Below are 22,476 nucleotides of genomic sequence, written 5' to 3'. Positions count from 1 at the left end.
TCATAAAACGAGTTTGAGGGTTCAGTTCGAGCAGCTTTTCGAAATTTTCTATGGCCAATGGATTCACAACCTCGCATCGGATGAGGAACCAGAACGATAACTCCGCAAAGCGGTCTGTCAGAGGCTGTACACCAGCGAGTACCTCTAAACTCATAGTGTGAGTTGAGTTCATGCAACCTAACGCGATCCGAAGACAACGGTACTGAACCCGTTGAAGCTTCAGCAAGTGTGTTTTCGCCGCGGATTGAAAACAGAAGCTACCGTATTCTAAAACCGACAGAATGGTTGTTTGGTACAGCCTGATCAGATCTTCCGGATGTGCTCCCCACCATGTTCCGGTAATAGTTCGCATAAAGTTGATTCGCTTTTGACATTTCTGTATCAGATACACAATGTGCTTCCCCCAGGTGCATTTGGAGTCGAACCAGACGCCGAGATATTGAGAAGACATGCTATGAGTGATTGTCTTACCCATCAGATGAAGCGGAAACTTTGCCGGTTTGTGTTTTTTAAAAAAAGACAACCATCTCAGTTTTCTCCGGAGAGAATTCGATACCCAGCTTGAGAGCCCAAGTAGACAAATATCCTGTAGTGGTCCTTGCAGATCGACTGCTATTGATCCCGTTATAGAAACAACACAGTCATCCGCAAGCTGTCTTAACGTGCAATTTTCCATGAGACAATCATCTATGTCTCTGACATAAAAATTGTAAAGAAGGGGGCTTAAACATGAACCCTGGGGGAGACCCATGTAGCTAATTCGTGAAACTGTCAAGTCGCCATGAGCAAAACTCATCTGCTTCTCAAACAGCAAATTATACAAAAAGTTGTTCAAAATTGGTGAAAGGCCACTTTCGTATAGTTTGTCGGAAAGAACATCAACACAAACTGAATCAAAAGCCCCCTTAATATCCAAAAACACTGAGCCCATTTGCTGCTTTTGAGCAAAAGCAAGCTGAATTTCTAAAGAAAGCAACGCAAGGCAGTCGTTCGTCCCTTTGCCTCTGCGGAAACCAAACTGTGTATCTGACAACATGCCATTCGATTCAACCAATTTGTCCAGTCGAAAGAGAATCATCTTCTCCAACAGCTTCCGTAGACAAGACAACATCGCGATTGGACGGTACGAATTATGATCCGACGCGGGTTTCCCGGGTTTTTGAATAGCTATCACTCTCACTTGCCTCCAATCATCCGGAACGATGTTGTTATCCAGGAACTGATTGAACAAGTTCAACAAGCGCCTCTTAGCGAAGTCGGGGAGGTTTTTAAGCAAGTTGAACTTGATTCGATCCATTCCTGGAGCGGAATTGTTACATGAAAGAAGAGCAAGTGAGAATTCAACCATCGAAAACGGCCTATCCATATTGTCTCTATCCTCGGAAACGTCACGAATTATTCGCTCCACGGGCACGGAATCTTGACAAACTTTTTTTGCAAACTTGAGAATCCACCGAGGAGAGCTTTCTCGATCCTCGTTAATCGACGACGCGTTACGCATTCTTCTTCCGACGTTCCAAAGAGTTCTCATCGAAGTCTCGCGCGACAAACCCTAAACGAACCGACGCCAGTAACCGCTTTTCTTCGCCTTGATGAAGTTCTTGAACTTGCTTTCAAGGGAAGCGTACCGCTGAAAGTTTTCGACCGAACCGCGTTTCCGAAACTCTTTGAACGCCGCGGATTTCTCGCGATAGATTTCTGTACACTCACTATCCCACCACGGATTGGGGGGTTTCCTGCGAACCGACGGACCTGGTACTGGTCGACGTTGTGCCTGAAGCGCGCTACTGATGATCAGCTCGGACAGAAACCGATACTCTTCCCGCGGTGGAAGAACTTCTACCGATTGCTCTCTCTCTCTCTCTCTTCTTGGCGTAACGTCCTCATTGGGACAAAGCCTGCTTCTCAGCTTAGTGTTCTATGAGCACTTCCACAGTTATTAACTGAGAGCTTCCTCTGCCAATGACCATTTTGCATGCGTATATCGTGTGGCAGGCACGAAGATACTCTATGCCCAAGGAAGTCAAAGAAATTTCCTTTACGAAAAGATCCTGGACCGACCGGGAATCGAACCCGTCACCCTCAGCATGGTCATGCTGAATACCCGTGCGTTTACCGCCTCGGCTATATGGGCCCGATTGCTCACCGTCGATAATTACTTCCGCGTACTTCTCCCAGTCAATGTGCTTGGTGAGATCATAGGCGATGTCGATAGATGGAGGTTGATGTGACCCATTGGCAATAGAAACAACAATCGGCAGATGATCACTACCATGGGGATCCTGGATAACCTTCCATGTACACTCCAGCGATAGTGAGCACGAACAGATTGAGAGGTCCAATCGGCTGTTTCTAGGGCTGCCATCTTGAGCTGGAGGTGCCACTCGCGTAACTTCTCCGGTGTTCAAAATTGTCATGTTGAAGTCGTCGCAGAGGTCATATATCAAAGTTGAACGGCTGTTATCGTACAGTTCCCCCCAGCCTGTACCATGGGAGTTGAAATCTCCCATGAGCAGCCGTGGCTCAGGCGTAACCAAGCAGATGTGGGCGAGATCCCTGCGAGATATCGCAGTTCTCGGTGGAAGATATATGGAGGCAACACTGAGGGTTTTACCTCGGATAGTCACCTCACATGCGACGGCTTCGATGCCTGTCATCGGTTGAAAATCGACTCTGTAAAATGAGTGCTGCTTTTCGATCCCTAAAAGCACCTAGAATATGATATAGTCCATTGAATTACCTCCTGTATATGTATAGAGCACTTAAGTTGAATGTAATTAGAATTAGAGTACATTTGTTCATTTGCTCCACACCGCATACCAAAGACAAAATGAGTACCATGGGGCTGTCCATAAACCACGTGGCCAGGGGGGGGTGGGGGTTTGGTTCGGCCAATGACCATTTTGTATGGACGAATAAAAAAAATTGTATGGACTAATGACCACGCGGGGGGGTTGAGAAGTCCCAAAAAAATGACCACGTGGTTTATGGACAGCCCCCATGTGTAATTCTGGTGCCGAGCGTAAAGCGACAGCCAAATTAGAAATCAAGCTTGAGCTTCGGGCATCGACCTAGGTTTAAATATCGTTGACCCCTCGATTCTTTTATTGAGGTTTGGGAGGGAAACGAGTTGATTGATCGGGTCTCCAGAGGGAAATGGAATGCTTTCTCCGGACGGGTAAAGAAAGTGGTGTGTGTGTGTGTGTGTGTATGTGAAGGCGATTTTTGACCTTCGCGAAGTTCCACTTCGTGGATTTCGCGTAATTTCCGTCGACGAAGATTTTCATATCTCGCGCCTATTCTGAGGATCTTAGAACTTGACTCGTCCACTTCGTTCTGGACTGCGGAAGAGGCGAGATCGGTCCAAGTTTAGTCTACCACGCCGTGGTGTGAAAGTTCAGGTGAACTTAAGAAACGTGAAAGGTCTTTGAAGTTTTACTAATCTAGATTTTCTCCCAATTCCCTCAAATAGCTAGTTAGGCAAATTCAAGTGTCGTATTAGTGCGTTGTGCGAAAAGGCGGTATAATTGAGTGCGAGTGTTGAACCCTGGATGTAACAGGTAAATCAAGTGTATTTTAGTGTGCTCAAAGTGTGGTTAAGTCACGTGCCGTGCAACGGTATTTTTCGAACAGGTTCGTGGCAAGTTGCGAAGCCCGTCACACCACACCCAAAAGTCAGCGACCGTTTTCGACCCCGCTTTACAGCTTCGGAGTTTGGCCCGGCGATACACGTGGGCCGGACAGGGCAGCGTCCGTCAATACCGCGTCCTTGGCAGGGCGGCAACAACGTAGTCCTTCGGTTCCCCAAAACTAACATAGTTTATAAGACAAAAACATGAAATTGTAAATAGTTTTAACTGAATTCGGCTCCGTTATGCCTGTTGGCGCATGAGCCTTAAATAAATGATTAAGTAAAAAAAAAAAAACAACGTAGTCCGGTTTCGTATCGGCATAACCAATCGTGAATACCGTGAAGAAGTGAAGTTTTCGTGAGGAAAAGTTTTTGAAGCGACCACCGACCGGTTTCGAACCGAAGTCCCCGCTACCTCGACGCCACCGCTGGTGACGACCAGTGGATCGACGGCTGTATCCCGTCGGAGGAGACCACGAACCTCGTGTGAGGCGCCGTTGAGCACGCACTGCATGATCCCGTAGCAGAAGCCCGGAGGAGTCACCGCGTGCCGACCACGTGACACGCCCACAGCAGCTACAAGTAACCGCCAATGCCTCCACACCAGTAAAGCCAGTGAGTACTCCGTTAATTTTTCCCCATGCGCATGGTGAATTTCGCCCCTAGTCTGGTCAAACCGCTAGCGTGGCCCCACCGATCATTTTTCCCGCGCCCTACCGTTCGCTCGCTTATGCGACAGTAGCCGGCTGCTATAAATTGCACGTTTTTTTGCAAATAAACACCGAAAGTCGCACCGCACGTTAGATTGATCGCACGAAGAGAGAGTAAGAGAGAATAGAACACTGAAAATATTCTACACGTTCGAGCCACATGTTTTAAATATGAATTTTCACCACTTGGAAAATATCTGATTTTAACGTGTCAAACCAGTCATAAATTTGCTTTTCGAAATCATGTGTAAAACACGTTAAACTGGCATCATAAATGTCAATTTTCTTAGTGTACCAGTTGCAGGCACCCTGTTGCGGGTTCCTGATCTCTAAAAAATGAAGTATGCTTAGGCATACTTAACGCGAGCGAGTGCGGTGATGTACATTAAGTGGTAGGCGAACCATTTCCATTATCGATACATAAACACACTGTCAAACACGTTCAAATCATGTGTAAAAGCCAGTGGTTTAGAACCTAAACTATTCAACATCTGATTCAAAATAATTACACGTTAATATAGCTTGCTGTTTTAAACGATAAAATAGCGTGAAAAAGAACATGGATGAGGCTTGTCGATTATTTTCAGTGAAGCTAGAGGGAATGAGAGTTGAGCTGGGCCTAGCGTGTTAGAGAATATCGGTAAAGTAGAAGTGAAATGATGTACAAATGTAGAATGAATTAGAATAGATGTGGAATTGATTATTTCAATGCGTCAGAATGAATGGGTAGTTTGAGCATAACTGGCGTTGAATCGTTCTTTTAGTGGGAGAAATCTGAAGAGGTAGTTAGGGAGTCAGTGAGTGGAGCAGTGGCCCGCATTGCCAATGGGTAAGTGAGTTGGTGGGGGGAGTAAATGAATAAGTGAGATAATTAGTGAGTTAGTCAGTATCGAGGGAAATAATGAGCGAGTATGTGACTGAGTGAGGGAGAGACGAACCAGCCAAGGGCTGAAAGTCTCTTTAATAAAGACAAGTCAATCAATAAATCACTGAGTGAGTTGATAAATGAGGGAGTTAATGAGTGACTAGAGTGAGTTGTTAAATGATGGAATCAATAAAATAATTAGTGGGAAACATGAATGAGCTGGTAAATGAACAACTGAGTTAATGACTTTTGTATAGTTTGTGAGCTAGAGAGTTTGAAAGTTAGTGAATAAGTATATAGGTTAGTTAGTTGATTAGTTAAAAGTAAATGAGGGATTTATTGAATTAGTGATTGAAGTAGTGAATTATAAAATTAATGTGTGAGTGAGCTAGGATGTTAGTGAATTAGAGAGTGAGTGAACTTGTATGTGAGTGAAAGTGTGAGAAAGTGAGTGAGTTAAAGATCAAGTGGGTGAGTTAGTGAGCCTGGTAATAAGTAAGTGAGTGAGCATGCTAGTTAGCTGTTAGTGAGTAAACGAGTCAGTTAGTGGGAATAGAGGGATATAGTGAGTTAGTGAGTAATGTAGTGAGTTTGTGAGGGATTTAGTGAATTTGTAAGCTATGTATTGAGTAAATAAGTAAATGAGTGAGTTAGCGAATTAGTGAGTACGTAAGTGAGTTAGTGAATTAGTGAGCGAGTGAGTAAATATTTGAATCAGTAAGTGAGTAAGTGAGTGAATTGATGAGTGATGTAGTGAGTTAATAACTCAATAAGTGAGTGAGTTCGTAAGTGCGTGAATAAATGAGTGATTGAGGCTGTTTATAAGTGATGTAGCTAGTTGATATAACAATTAAAGAGTGAGTCGATAAGTGAGTGAGCTGATGAGCGAATGAACGAGTGAGTGAGTTCGCTAATGAGTTAGTGAATTAGTGTGAGGTTCACTGTAAATAAATGAATGTGCGAGTAAATGAGTGAGTTATTTAGATAGTTAGTGAATGATGTATTGAGTTAATATGTTAAAGGGTGTATGGGTGAGTGAGTGAATGCGTGGTTTTATGAATGAGTCAGTGAGTGAATTTATGAGTAAGTCTGTGTTCACGTGAATGACAATTATGGACACTAACTGACGAGTATAGCATCTATAATGAAAAAAATACAAAAAAATAGGTAGTAATAAAGTAATGATCCCCATGCCAACCTGTGTAATGTCATTGCCATCAATATTGAGTAGTAGAATGATATGTACGTGGTGTTATACATTTTATCGTTTCGTCTTGAAGAGAATAGCTTAGATAGAAATGTCGCAAGCTTACCGCTACTACATATGCATAAGAATAGTCACAGCAAGCCGCTTTCTTGCGACATCACTTACTTGCCAACTCACTCGCTTTTGCATCCCTCCCTTACCAACACACTTACTCGCCAATTCACTCACTCAATAAAATTCACTTACTCATCAAGTCACATGGGGTTCAATGCACTAATTAATCAGCTTACTCACCAACTCACCAGCTCACTAATACAATCATACACATACTTTTTCATCTACTCACTTACTCATCAATCTGTTCTTTTTCCTGAATTCATTCACTCACCATTATTTACCTCTAAATTATAAATTACATGCCACATTTATCAATTCACTCGCTCATGTGCAATTTTGCGAATTGTAGATTTTCTGTGGTCTTTCGTGATACAAGCGACTGTATCGATGAATGAAAATCAATTCACTCACTCACCTACTCAAAATATAAAACCGCCAATGTCCTCGTTCGTATGTGGTAAAGTATGTGATTTCCAAGTCACTCAATCAATCATTCCAATAAAAAAAGAAAAATGCACATATTAAACGACTTACAAATTACCATTCTCACCAACCCGCTTACACTCTGACATTGTTCACACTCACGGACATACCAGTAGTCATACTGTTCAGCATCCTCAACGTCATTAGCGGTTCTGTCATGCTTCACGACATTTGAGATTCTTGGTCGAAACTTAGTCATGTTGAATGAACACTATGTCAGACCACAAACATTTTTCACATGTGTCGGATCACTTTGCGGTCTAAGACAAAGTTGTTTGGCATAAAGTCACCTACAGAAATTGCCCCCTTACGGCAATAATCAAAAACTTAAGATTTCTGCATAAATTTTCGCATATCAAGCTCAAGCTCGTTGCTTTGTGTAAGGACAATTATTTAAGTAATTTGTTTGGAATTCTTTCAAGCATGTTTTGGATATTCCGTTCGGTATTCTTTCGATATATTCATATAAGGTTCTTTTTCAAGTTTCTTCGAGAATTACTTCTAGAATCACTTTTAATTATTTTCTTGGGAATTTGTTCGCTAATTCTATTGTAAATTACATTAATCCTAGTAGGATGTTGGGATCAATATAACCCAGACATCAAGATTCGAGCATCCTAATATCTTAGGAGGGTTGAAATTACTTGGGTAACCTTTGGAATATTTTTTTTACGATTCTTTTTAAAAGTTTCTTCGGCATTTACTTTGGAAATTTGCTTGGGATTTTTTAGTCAATTTCATTTCATTTCATTCCTTCGACAAATTTCAAGAAATTCCTAGGCCGTAAATTATTTTTCGATAAAAGAAGTTTCCCTCATTTTAAACCGTATCACGTTCATGATCAGCACAAGGTTCAGCAGATTCAATAACTTACCCTAGATGGATTCGCTATGGTCAGCGCAGCACGTTCACAAAAATTGAACTGGTTGGTCAACTTTTTCTTCGGAGCTTCCTCCTCGGGAGCTGCCTGGACCTCTTCCTCCTGTTCCTGAGCTTCGGCATCGGCATCTGCTTCTTCTAAACGAATGAAATAAATTCCGATTAATTAGGTCATCTCCGTGACACGAATCAACTTTAATCAAGCTCTACATTCAACTTACGGTAAACTTCGCCTGAACAAAGCTTGCTAATTAGAGATTCAGTCTACCAATCTGAAGTTAACAAACTTCTACTATCTATCCTGCCGTGAATCGCAAGTCAGTCCCATCTGCATTTTGGGCAAAAATGAGTTAATGACCGTTTTCGAGCTTTCTTCGGATGATCTTTCAGCTGCGTGCATAAAAATATATAGTTTGTTCAGTAAAATTGAAAAACAACACCAAGTCAGATTGTCCCATAATGAAATGTAATCGCAAGTCAGTCCCATTACGAACTTGTGTGCCCTCCAGTACAAGACCTAACACTATTTTAGCTAGTTTTACATTTTTCACTGTTATGTTTTAACGTTTGAAACAATATGTGAAAGTTTCATGATGATCGCAGAAGTTTTCAATTCATAGCGATTTTTTAGAGTTTCGTATAGAAATCGAATTTGAAAACTTCAGAGGCCATTTTCTCAATGCCTACTTTTTACATATGGGACTGACTTGCGATTCACGGCAGTATCTCTCTAAAGACTAATCAATGCAAGTGTTTAACCAACCTAGAAATTATACACGGGTATTACAGCGGAAACAGCTTACATTCAATACTCTGCAATGTGGACTGTAGGAAGCAGTTGTACAACAACAGAAAAGGTTTACTTAGAATTTGAATAATTGAAGGAACAGATATGAACTAGATATACAAAATACAGATAGAGTGAGCTGATATTGATTGCGATATGAAGAAAGTTCGTAGAATGTGGTGGATAGGTTCAGCGTTGGTGGAGGTATAGGTACAATGTGAGCGGCACAGAATTAGCATAAGACTGCCAAAAGCAGCCACAGCAGCAGCAGCAGCCTGGGAATGCAAAACATGGAAATTACCTTCTTCTCGCTCGGCATCTTCGCCGTCCGGAGTTTCGGGCGGCGGTGGTGCGGCTTCCTCTTCCGGGCTCGGTTCCGGCGGTTTATCCAAGGTGACATTCAGTTCTTGAAATTTGATTTTGTTGATGGCGATGGACGTGGGATTTTTTGGTGAGAACGGTTTGTGTTCGTAATTCCAATTCGGGGTTCAGATGAGGTGGATGGTGTTTCATATTGTGTAACCAAAGAGAACGGGGTAAGTAGTGAAACATGCAACCAGGCAGGTGGTATGGGTAAAGATGCCGATTGTTATTGCTATATTCAGTGACGCAATTTGATCGTTATGGAAATTTCGTTCGGATTTTCAGGAAAAAAAAGTATACATTAGTGAAATTACTTCGCTGAGAAACTTACTTCCTATTGCTTAGGTGCCTTCAAGAATTTTAAAGCGAAGCTACTCGACAAAAAACATATTTTACAGGAAATGTATCCATACACTCTTCTATGAGTAAATGACGACAATATTGAGCATAGAAACTTTTTAGCTCCATTGTGTCCCTTCAAAATGGTAGGTATTGGTTCGGCCTTACGTTTGCTTAGTTTTCGGGTGGTCATGGGTTCAGTTACCAGTGGACTAAAAAGCTATTAGATACGCCCACAGTTGTGAAAAACATAAAATTCGAAAAATGCCAAGTCTTTCCACCAAAACTTACATCCTAAATCAGTTGTTTTGAACTCCCACAAGCTACGTTCAAAATTTTAGAAAAATCGATTAAGGCTAAGGGGCGCACAACGAGCTTAAAGTTTGTGTGGGAAAACTTGGCCAAATTTATGCAGGAATTTTAAGTTTGAAATTTTTGGCGCTAGGTCGCGCTGTATGCGGACAATAATTAAAACTTTTTTATTCTTGTAGGTGACCCCCTGTACTACTCCTGAAATACCCTGAGGCCTCCTGAGACCCCATGAAATGCCACCGAAAAGTTCTGAGCCCCTTATACCACCTGAGATTCCCCCAAAACAACTCTGAAGCCTCCAGGAATCCCATGAGACGTCATGGGACCCCTAGCAATTGCCGGACTGCGTCACTGTGGTTTAGATTCAGTTGCGTTAGCAGCACTGTCATTTGTCAGCTGTGGACAGCCTGTGGCCCTTCTGAAGACCGGGCACTAGACTGGCCCAATTTAAATATGGAATACAAAGGATTCGAAAAATGTCATGTCTTACTTCCTGAATCAGTTATTTTGAAATCTTAGAAGCTATGTTCAAAATTTAAACGAAATCGATTAAGTTTAAGAATGCCAGTCATGGACAACTGATTCAGGAGGTAAGACTGGCAATTTAGAGTTTTATTCTCTTCATATAAGTGTGCCCCATCGGACATCTTGAACACCCGATTGGGTACTGACTGTTCGTGTATTCCCCGGAACAAATCAAGCACTTGGGTATACTGGTACAGCCTTGTGCCTTGTGGCTTTCACCACCACATCCTTGCTCCCTAGACCCTCTGAGGCCTCATGAAACCCACTGAAATCACGTGAAACCATCTGAGACCCACTAAAACTGCCCCTGAAACCTCTGTTACTCTCTCTGAGTTCCCCCTGAGACCACCTGAAACGCCCCTGAGATCCCTTGAGTTCTCCGAAAAGCCCCTGGGACTCCCTCGAACCTCTCTTAAACCCCCTGATACCCACTGAAATGCTCCTGAGACCCCTGAAACGCCTGAGACTCACTTAGACTTCACCGAAACCACTACAGATTTCGTAGAACCCCCCTAAAGCCTCCTAAATATAACTTGGCAATTCCGTGGAGCTCCCTGTAACGCCCCTGAGGTCGCATGAGACCCCCTGATACTCCCCTGAGATTCCCTTAGACTTCTCCGAAACGCCCTTGAGATCTTGTGGAACCCACCTAGAGCCTCCTAAAACAACTTGGCAATTCCGTGGAGCTCCTTGTAACGGCCCTGAGGCCACCTGGGTCCTCCCTGAGATTTCCAGAGATCCCATTGAAAAGTCCATTGAGACTCTATAGAATCCCCCCTGAAACTTTCTGAGATCCACTGACACCTACTGAGACCCTTTGGAACCCCTTGAACTTTCAAAAACTACCAATTTTTTTATTGTAACTAAATAATTTAAAGCATATCACAATTTTAAAACTTTGTAATTTCAATCTGTAAAAACTGAATAATGTTTTCACACTAAATCCGAAATAACGCTCCCATAATTTACGCTCAAACTTGGTATATGGGAATTCCTCCTGTAATTCCCCCGTAAATTTCTCCAGGGATTCCTTCGAGAATACTATTACTTTTTCGTACCCTCCTTAAGGGGGGAGGCAATCTATAGCACACTGAAACACATGTCTTAAAATCAACAAAATATTGTCGTGAAAAAAATATGTTTGGCTGCCTGCTTGTATGAAGCCGACCTGCCCTGGATGACTTGGCGTGAAAATTATTAATACAAATAAACACAACCACCTGAATAAAAGCCAAAGAATTAAAAGTTCTTCATTTGCCATGATACGAATCGTAAGTTTCTCAGCATTCAATTTCACTTCATTTCGGGGCTTCAAAACACATTCGGATGCGGACTAAAGGATTCAAAAAGTTGAAAGTCATTCCAAAAGTTCATGCAAAAAGTCTTTCAGTTATTCACAAAAACAACTTTCTTTCGCAGCAGCAAGTCTTCTGTGACTCGTTTCTTTTCGACAAAAAAGAGACATTCCCTTCACGCGGTTTTCTGCGTTGAACGAAATGATATAATTACCATCGGTTCCTTTGCGCGCGATTTGCTCCTTCGCCTCCGGTGTATCCTTATGCAGTGCGGTTCCTTCAAACTCAAGCAGCGTTACCGTATTCTCCGGCGGTGGTACCGGTTCGTACGTTCCCTCGTGAAAGTTGTAGATCACCAAATTCCTCGGGAGATGTCGATTTTCCGTCGACAGCAACTTGGGAATCTCTTCGCCCAACTCGGCCTCCGTGAGGTCCAGCTGGTCGTCCGGTTTGAGCAGCTGCTTCGATTTGACCCACGACTCGAACTCATCGTTATCGACGGGTTCTCCTTTGCCCGGTTTCTGCATCGACGATGATGCGCGGATCTGTGGAGGAGGTTAATAAGGTTCGAATATATTAATGTGTTAGGCGTTATTACGACTGCAATAGCTAAAACAAATACTGAAACTACTTTAAAGCTCTGATAAAACCAGTAGTGTAACTTGAATTCAAACACATTTCGAGTCAACGTACTTCACTGCCATCGCTTTCCAAGCTGTGAAACGAAGCCGGAGAAGCCATGACTGTGTCCTTTTGTGGTTCAATTGGCCACACCTGGGCCAATCAACCTGCCCTGGCGGAAGCTAATCACAAACTAACGGAAAAACTGCTCCGGGTCCCGTGTGACAGGACACTACAAATCACATGTCTGCCAGCAGTTGAATCCGATTTCGTGATCCCTCGCCTGCTTCCCACAGCCCCACGGTTTTGTCGCGTCGGAATAAATTTAAAAAATTAGAACTTTTCGCCTTAAAGGGAAAACTTTTGCCAAGGCTTTGCGTTCCCCGTGCCGAAATGCCAACCGTATAATGAACAAGATGGAATGCTGTCTTGCACACGGTTTCTTGTTGCTGATTTAAAACCGTGAGTCAGGACACCCGCCAACTGGCTGTCGTTTGCTCTAGCCAGAGGTGAAGCGCAGGTCAGGCAAACGGAAATGCTCTATCTTATCCAGGCGGCGCAATTATTGCGAAACATAACTTTAGACAAACGAAGAAGCGTTGGTTGTAGTGACGGCAATCCAGGCAAGGGACCTGCTGCTGTTGCTGCTGTGTAGGCAGACACGATATTCCTACTCACGTGATCAGACGGAAAGACAAATCACGACATTATTATAATGGCTTGGGTTCAACTTGGTCTCCGTTGGGGGAATTGCTGATTTAGAAAACAAACAAAACATGGGATACGTTAAATTTATTCATATTCAATGAATTTATATTCCTACTGTTCTTGAAATTGAATAGCCAATTTTTCCGTTAAATCAAAATAATAATCTAGGAGAATCTAAAATATTTCTACGTAATTTCTGGAAGAACCAAACAATTATTAGATATATATATATTTTTTATATATTATATTTTCTCCTTTTCATTTTTGGAGGAATTGCGGAGGAACTTCATGCAGGAACCCCTGAAACCCTGAAAGAATTCCAGGAGAAATATCAGACAAATTAACAGGGTTTTTTCTTGAGAGGAATCTCTGGAAAAATACAGAACTGAACCTCTACTCGGTCCATGGCTTTGTGTCTCCAGTTCCGCACTCTGCGAAGGGTCCGCATATCGTCCTCCACCTGGTCGACCCATCCTAGAGAAATGTCCTAAAGCATATCTTGAGGAAGTCACATAGACATATTTACAGAAACTCATAAATGAACTCCATAAAGGACGAGTTCCTGGCCAAATTTCGAAAAAAATCTCAGGAAGAATTCCTAGAAGAAATTCCGAATAAACTCTTAGAAGAATTTGCAAATTCCTGCAAGAATTTGTGGATGAATTTCAGATAAATACCTTGGTAGAATTCCTGGATAATCTTTGGACAAATCCCTGCATGAATATCTCAAAGAATTTCTAAAAGCTTCCTTGGAATAAGTCCTGGTGTAATTTCTCAGAAATCCTTAAGAAAAAAACGACGGAATCATAGGAGGTATAGAATATTCCGAATTCCCTTGAGGAATTTCTACAGAAATTACCGAGAAATTCCCAAAGAAATTTATAAAGGGACTCCTTGAAGAATCTCCGGAAGTGTTCCATAAGGAATCCTAGAGGGAATTCGTTGGAGAATCTCACCAAGGAATATTTAAAGAAGACCTGGAGAACTCCTCTAAAACAATTCTTGTAAAGTTTCTAGAAGATATGCTGGAGTAATTGGAAGAATTTTGGTAAAGTATTTTAATTTAATCAAACCGAGTCTCTGCGAAGAAACTTTAGGAGGAATCCCCGGTAGAAAACTTTTGAAGAATCCCTGGGAACAACCCATGACGAGTTTCCAAAAAAGCATGATGATTTCTTGAGAATCATTGGAAAAAGCTGTTATAGTCAGTAGGTAAAGGAATCTTAGAAAGAATTTCTAAAGAAAGCCTCGTTAGGAAAATTTCTAGAGGAATACCTAAAGCCATCCCTGAAAAAAATCTCTGGAGAAATACCTAGTGGAATTTTAGGAGGAATTCTATCATGAATCTCTGGAGTAATTCCTAATGAAATCCTGGAGAAATTGTTGAAGCAATCGCTGAAGGAAGTCCTGGCCGAAATATCTGAAGGAATTTCTGGTAGGATCTATGGAGAAATTATTAGAGGAATCCTTGAATTTTTTTTTTTAAGAAGTCTCTCGAGGAATTCCTGAAGAAAACATTGGAAGAATTTTTGATGAAATCTTTGAAGCAGTTCTTACTAGAATTGCTGAAGGAGTAGCTAGAGCAGTCCCTGGAGAAAGTCTTGCAGCAATTCCCAAAAAATATCTTCAAGAATTTTTAGCGATGTCCCAGGAAGAGTTCCTGAAATAGTTCTTGAAGGAATCCCTGGTGTTATTCCTTAAAAGAAAAATTATGGTATAATCGATTGTGGAACTCCAGATGATTTTTTAAGGTATGCTCGGTGTAATCTCTTGTGCCATCCAGCTTTAGATAGCTACACGTCACAAAAAAATAGCACGACCTAGTGCCCGACCATATTTTAGCAGCCAGAAACTTCTTTATCTGCCAATCTTCCATTTGATTTATGCGCAGAAGTGAAATCTACGATCAGCTGTCTGATTTATAGAAACAGTTCTATTCTGTGACATGTATCCTTAACTTCTGAAGGTCGTAGCAGGATGCACAGTGGTAGGGATCCATGCAAAAAGGGAACAAAGTTCAACCCATTTTAGATGAGTCTGCAATAACCAGCGATGGGTGGTGTTATGTGAAGTAGATTATTTTCAAGTGAATTTCGCTCATGCATGAGCTTCTATCTCATAATATTACTCTTATGATTTGTATTGCAATGAGCCATTTTACGAAGTGACAATAATGTAGGTGATGATGAACCTTTAATGAAACCTTTAAAATTTGCCTAGTGGCCTAGGATTGCCAAATGTTTCTAATTTTTTTTTTCTATATTTTTCGGTTTTCATCGATATTCAGTACGAGCAGCACGATACAAATTTTTACATTTTTTTCTTCAGCCTAAAGCCTTTATCCGCAATAATCGGGACACAGAAATACAGCTGTAACTATGCAATAGAAATATTTAAAACTAGCTGACCCCGGCAAACTTTGTCTTGCCTACTGCGTTTTTTGACGTTTCAAGACCAAGTCCCCATACGCAAATTGCATAATAAATCTATTTTTAAAAACTCTCATTTATTTTTTATTTATTTCATCTTATTTGAAACAAAATGAATGATACTTACTGCATAGACATTGAACCACACATATTTGTTAAATTTACATACTAAAACTTAACGTAAAGTTGCCTTATTTTTTGAAGCGTGGTAAAATGTGCTAACTTTACATAACATTTTTATATACAAAAATCGTTAAATACGTTAAGTTGAAGACATCATACGTAAATTTAGTTAATAATCTTTGAAATGAGCCAAAAATAATTAAAATTGAACTATAGATGACGAAGATATCACCAAATTAATTTTCTATGTTTTACGAAAGTGACCCCAAACTTTTGGCCAATACATCATATTGAGGGGTGACCCCAAACTTTTGGTCGATGACATCAAGGATTAATTTACTTAATAACTTTTTTTCTAGATCTTTTAGCTAAGTTCTGTAAAAAGCAGTTGAAAGCTAATAGAAAATGGGTCATATTACCGCTCTCATCTTAAAATTTGGTCGACCCAACTTCCAGCGACACTGCCGTAAGTTTATATTCATTTTTTAGAAAATTTGGCAACTTTGGGTTAAGTTTACATACAAAGTTTTTTGAAAAAGTTTCTTTTAAATCATGTTCAAAGTTTCTTTGACTTATTATCTTTTGAATGAAACCTAGGGTTTTGAAATCGGACGCAAATTGGCGGAGATATGGGCCTAAAAAAATGACATGTTTTTGAGGGGGTGACCCCAAACTTTTGAACGGGAGTGTATGCCACTGCATTTTTATATATATAGATTGCTAAAGTTTGGCCTAATAACATCTTAAGATGTGTCCATCTCACCTATCAAAATTTCATGTGAATCGTAGCAGTCCTTTCTATTGAAGCAATGAAGGAGTGGAATGTGCGCCATTGAATTTTGTACAGCCACTAGTTTTGCTTGTCAGCGCTGTAACTTTTGAATTTAGCAAAGGAAATGGCAGAAATTGTAGACACAAACCTCTCAATCTGCATTGGTGGCATAGGCAAATTTAAAAAAAAAAAAAAAGTATGCGCTATCAACAATTTTATAGTCGAAACATGTATTGGGACTGAACGTGATTTTAGCCCCTCTAACAGCAATTAGTTTCGTTTATACTATTGGAAACTATCAATAACACTAGTTTACAGCATTTTTGAACTCGGTAAGCTGATGGTCATTTTTGGTGTAGAATCATGCCCTGAGTTCGAAAACTCGAAGGAAAAAAATTACAGTAGAGCGGAAATTTTTTCGACTTTCCATACAAGGTTGATGATTTGAAATCGATTTTTGTTCTATTTTTAAGCAAAGTCGCTCACTTTAAACATCTCATTCTCCGTAATCAATGCTCTGATTCAGCTGAATTTTTTACTGTAACTCGCCTACATATGATTTGTCAAATAAACGTCGAGAAAGAATTTTTAAATTGTTTTTTTCTCGATGAAAAAAATACAAATCTCCAAAAATTTTTGGGAATTTTGTTAAAATTTAAGGAGATCGTCCCAAAAACTCGCCAATATCTTGAATTTCATCAATCTGACGCAAAACCTGTATTCAGATGATCGAATGGTATGTATTGTATTCAGCTATTAATTCATGGAAAAAGATTTAAAATTGGTTGAACAAAACGTAATATATTTGAATTTAAGTAAATTGCATATTTTGAAATGTTGTAAAGCTCGATATTGAGCTAAAACTCAAAAACTGTCCTACTTAAAATTTTTTGAAGGTCGGTTACGAAATCAGCGCTAAATTGTGCTTCAAAAATTTTGGTCGTTGACAGAAGTTCACGACTTTCGTTTTATTTTGTAAACTTGTGTAATTATCAAATTTTGCAAGCATGATATGCACATAATTAACTACCTTCTCTGAAAATTTCAAAACAATTGGCTGAGAAATTCAAAAGTTATGAATAGGCAAACATCGCACAAAAAAACACAAAACAAGGAGCGGACCTGGTGTGGTGGTTAGAACACATGACTATCATGCCGAGGACCTGGGATCAAATCCCACTCCCGACAAACTCGCAAAATGTGAGTTCTTCCTTCGGAAGGGAAGTAAAGCGTGGGTCCCGAGATGAACTAACCTAGGGCTAAAAATCTCGTTAATACAGATTAAAAAAAAAACACAAAACAATCACTAACACTCACCCCTATTAACACCAGTAGCTTTCAAACCAATTGATTAAAACTAATGAAATTTTGCAAGAAAATATCTCTGAAAGTATCATAACTGCTTACGAAATTTCATAATTATCATCACAGAACTTTAAACTGTAGCGTAAAAGAACCATCTGTTATGCGAATAAAAGTGGGTCATAATTGTACAAAATGCTTAAAACCATGTCTGATTGTTTTTCATCCACAGTTAAAAGTAATGCATTGATTTTTATGAAATTTGCAACAATTAATGAACATACGCCAAAGAGTTTGTCAGTGAATTATTTGGCCAATTTTACCGATTCATTACAGAGCTACAGCCGTACTTCTGTGTACTGATTATTGCGGATACAGGCTTTATGCTCCTATGTTCATTCTACTTTGAAAACAGACGGTTTAAACACCGAGTGTGTCCGTTCTTTTTGTCATCATGCTTGCTCATTCCTAACAAAAAATTAAAAAAATAGCGCTTACTGGATTCGTCTTAGATCAAATGAAAATGGGAGCACTTTGCTTAAAATGAGTCCAATACCCCTTAATAGGGTAAACACATGGTGGCCCACACTTACAGGGGATGGCCAAAATGTTTGGGATAGGCAACTTTTTTTCTCTCACAAAAAAGTTCAACAAGCTATAACTTTTCATAGAGCGCATCAAAAAATCTCAAATTTTGACTGTTTGTCAACCTATTATGTGTGCATCATTGGTACAAATTTGGGCTCGATTGATTAATATTTCGCAAAGTTAGAACTGTTCGCGTAAAACACTATTATTTAGACATCTCATTTTTGAGGTGTCATATATCGGAAACAAGTGAACCGAATTGAATGAAATTTTGAACGTACACTAACAATATGTGAATGCTTCACAAACAATTAAAACATAGGTACTTTTTAAACATTGAAAAAAGTTATCATGGATTGACACTTTTTCGATTTTTCTCGAAAAAATGTAATTTTTTTACATCAATGTCAATAAATTTTAGTGTTGATATCCAAAGATTTTCCACTTCTGTTATCAAGTTATCTCTAATCAGATATATTAGAGCCTATTTAGATTGAAGGAAGAACACATTCAGTAATTTTTGTGTGGTATTGCAAATTTGACTTATTTTCCTCTATATGGGTAAAAATTTCAATCCGGTATAACTTAATTCGTCGTGAGAAAATATTACATTTTATAACGTCGTATTAAGTATCAATATATTGCTGATAAACGTTAAAAAATCCATTCAATTCGGTTCACTGGTTTCCGAGATATGACAGTTCAAAAATGAGTTGTCTAAATAATAGTGTTTTAGCCGAACGGTTCTAACTTCGCGAAAAATTAATCAATTGAGCCCAAATTTGTACCAATGATACACATATAATAGGTTGACAAACAGTCAAAATTTGAGATTTTTTGATGCACTCTATTAAAAGTTACAGCATGTTGATTTTTTTTGTGGGAGAAAAAAAGTTGCCTATCCCAAACATTTTGGCCACCCCCTGTATATGAAAAACAAAAATTTCGAAAAATGCAGAGTCTTACCTCCTCAATCAGTTGTTTTGGACTCCCAGAAGCTACGTTCAAAATTTGAGCAAAATCGGTTGAGCCTAAGGGGGCGCTCAAAACGCTCGAAGTTTGTATGGGAAAACTTGGCCAAATGTATGCAGAAATTTTAAGTTTTCGAATTTTGCTGCTACGTGGCGCTGTAAGCGTTCAATAATCAAACCCTTTGGTATTATTGTAGGTGACTATATGCCAAACAACTTTGTCGAAGACCGCAAAGTGATTCAACGTCTGTGAAAAAAGTTATACCCTAGAAAAAGTAAGGATACATCTTATTGTTATTTTTCCAATGCATGTAAAGGAATAATATCAATAATGAAATCTCGATACTTTGTCTCACATTGCTTAGGGTATAACTTTTTCACAGCCGTCGGATGACTTTGCGGTCTTCGACAAAGTTCTCTGACATATAGTCACCTACAATAATACCAAAGGGTTTGATTATTGAACGCTTACAGCGCCACCTATCGGCAAAATTCGAAAACACAAAATTTCTGCATACATTTGGCCAAGTTTTCCCATACAAACTTCAAACGTTTTGAGTGCCCCCTTAGGCACAACCGAATTTGCTCAAATTTTGAACGTAGCTTCTGGGAGTCCAAAACAACTGATTTAGGAGGTAAGACTTGGTATTTTTCGAAATTTTTGTTTTTCATATAAGTGTGGGCCACCCTAGTAAACAGGTATAATATGCCCCCCCCCCCTAAGCAGAAATGGCAATATATCTGAAACTGGCACCTTATTCCATCTATTGATCACTGCAAATCGTTGTTACTAAAGTTAGTGAAGTGTTGCATGCGAACTTTGCCTTTGAAGAGGTGGCTATGGAAGCTTTGAAACGTTTTTTCGAAAACGTTCTAAAATTTGCCTTTTCAAAACAAACGGGGCAATACGCCCCATCAAAAGAAAAACGTCCAGCCTTGTGATAAAACTGTCTCAGGGGATAATTCCACCACATGCTTATCCTAGGAGGGTCTTCCAACAAATGTTTAACTGCAAAAAAGTTGCAAAGTAACACAAGCGAACAGAACTAGCTTCGTTTACAATGAAATCAGCTTACAATAGGTAAAATATTACGCCAGAAGCCTCGATTTCAGACTTTTTGATATTTTTATTGCTTTTCTCTACCATTCCACTAACGGTCCAGCTTGATAGCAGTTATTCTTCAATATTTGAGATTTCTAATCGATCACGCATGCGAAAAGCGCTTGAATCGCTAGAAAATGAAGGGGACGTTTTGCCCCGGTGGGGCGCATCCGCGCATTATACCCTTTTACCCTAAATATCAAATTAACTAGCTGTCCCGGAAAACTTTGTCTTGTCTTGTTCTGGTTGTTTGACAATTGTTAAGGTCATCGCAGCATGGCACTCTAGATTGCTTTCATTTCCATCGTGTTAATTTTGTTCCCAGCTCATAGAAAATCATTACTTTATAAATTTTCTTACTTTTTTAGTTGATTTTCGCAACTTTTACTATTTATAAACACAGCCACCATGAGTACGAATCAAACCATGCATGAGTCATTCTGATCGGTTCACCCGTTCGTGAGTTTTGTTGCCTCAAAGGAACTTCAAACTCATTTTTATATATATAGATAGACAAGTCTATACATTTCAACCAAAACTCTTTGAAAACACATCGATCGTATTACACTGCAGCCTCTTTCAATGCCATAGGCTAGAGGTGCATAAATTTAAAATGTGCCCAAATTAAAGAGAGCATAAAAAGAGGGAATTTGGTGCATAAATTGAGTAAGGGATTAAAATAAGGGAATCTAGTTCTCGAGAACTGGTCTTGCTCCTAGGCATTTGCGCTGGCCGATGGGGCCAAGGGAGTTGCCAGGAAGTTTCCAGAAAGTCCAAAAAATAAGGTTCCAAGAGGATTCAGGGGCGTTTCAGGAAATTGTTTTAGAGGATTTCAGGAGCCTTTCAAGGGAGTTCCACCAGGTTTCATTAGCGTTTTATTAGAATTGTGGGTATTTCAGGGGCGCTTCAAAAGTAATAATGTGGTTTCAGAGACATTTTAAGGAGCTTAAGGACGATTCAGGGGGGTTTCAGAATCCATTGAAGGGCGTTTCAAGGGGTTTCAGAGGCATTTCAGATGCATTCCAGAGAGTTTCAGGAACGTTTAAAGGGCGTTCCGAGAGGTTTCTGAAGCGTTTAATAGCACTCCAGGGGGGTTTCAAGGGGTTTTCAGGTGCGTTCCAGGGGGCTTCTGGAGCCTTTCAAAGGCTTTCGAAAGGGGTTTTAGGGGCGTTTCAATTGGATTACGAAGGTTTAAGGGACGTTCAGAATATCCTCCGAAACTTCATGCGTCGTGTATACCCCTAAAACGCCCACGGAGTCCGTATAACGCACCTTGTTCCAGAAGAGTCACGGCAGCGCAGGTTTTCGTTGTGCAGAAGTTACTGGGGCCTAATTGTAACAAATAAATCTTTACTTGCTAGAAGTAAGTCACAGCGACTTCTGTGCAACCAAAATCTGTGCCCCCCTTCTGAATTATCTGTGACAAGTATGTTACTTGGGCGTCTAGAGACGACTCTTACACTCACTGACAGGGTTCGTAATTTTCGTTTCTGTGAAACGAAATACGCTATTCTCACGTCAGAGGAAGAGTTTATTTTCACTTTTTTGCATGAGGAACACTTTTCGCTCCCACTACTGTTCTGGAGAGTAACGACAAATGATCACTGAAAATCACTTCAACCAGCGGATTATTATTTTTCGTTCAGCCATATTTTCACTTTCCAAATTCTCACGAGAAGATTTTCAAAGCAAATTACCAAAATTGTGGTTGACACGGGATTCGAACCTGGAACTAAAATCAAACGCGACACACGCACATTAAAACCACACTACAACGCTAACTACACAGAAGAGGGAATAAATTTGCTCCATAAAAGCTACCATTGTTGTCGTCATAGGAGTCAAGAAAAGACAACATGATCGAGCAATCGAAGCAATCGAAAATCTCGCAGCTCTGGGAGTGAGTGAAAATTTGTTTTCGTTCACCTCTTCGTAAGGGAGCTTTCGCAAACCAGATTTTGGCTGAAAACTGTGCAAGGGAGAATTCGATTTTCGTGAGAATGAGTGAGCATTCCGAACGCTGCTCACCGAAAATTCTCCGAAACTTCTGAAACTCCTTTGAAATCCGCCTAAAATCCTCTTGCACCCCATGTAACGTTCCCAATTCCCTCTGGTACGGCATAAAATGCCTGCGTGACGCCTCTAAAACCCGCTAAAGATCTTCTGAAACTCTCTGCACTGCTTTCGAACTTTTCTGCAATAAGTGTGTTGCTGAAACTTCCTGAAATTCCTCAGAAATCCCCCTGAAATCCCCACAATCCCCATGTAACGTGCCTGAGCCCCTTCCGAACACCCTAAAATACCTCATAAATTTCCTAAAATGCCACGAAATCCCCCCAAAATCTCC

General features: G+C 40.2%; 1 protein-coding gene across 4 annotated transcripts in view; it reads right to left on the bottom strand.

The window, feature by feature from the left end:
* LOC115253569 (dynein intermediate chain 2, ciliary) overlaps positions 1-22,476 on the bottom strand; it is a 109,279-nt gene that overhangs the window by 37,180 nt on the left and 49,623 nt on the right. For 2 of the 4 annotated variants that reach the window (XM_029874830.2, XM_029874831.2), the window contains exons 2-4: positions 11,728-12,058; positions 8,981-9,085; positions 7,888-8,030 (exon numbers count right to left, since the gene is read on the bottom strand). In XM_029874830.2, coding sequence (XP_029730690.1) covers positions 7,888-8,030; positions 8,981-9,085; positions 11,728-12,058 — 579 coding nt within the window. Of the gene's footprint in view, positions 1-7,887; positions 8,031-8,980; positions 9,086-11,727; positions 12,059-12,206; positions 12,679-22,476 lie in introns of those variants that run through there. The other 2 variants (XM_029874829.2, XM_029874832.2) reach the window with 2 other exon arrangements.

Source organism: Aedes albopictus, chromosome 2 (assembly GCF_035046485.1).
Source record: "Aedes albopictus strain Foshan chromosome 2, AalbF5, whole genome shotgun sequence".
Taxonomy (NCBI): domain Eukaryota; kingdom Metazoa; phylum Arthropoda; class Insecta; order Diptera; family Culicidae; genus Aedes; species Aedes albopictus.
The sequence above is the reverse complement of the archived record's forward strand: the minus strand, read 5'-3'. Positions and strand labels throughout refer to the sequence as shown.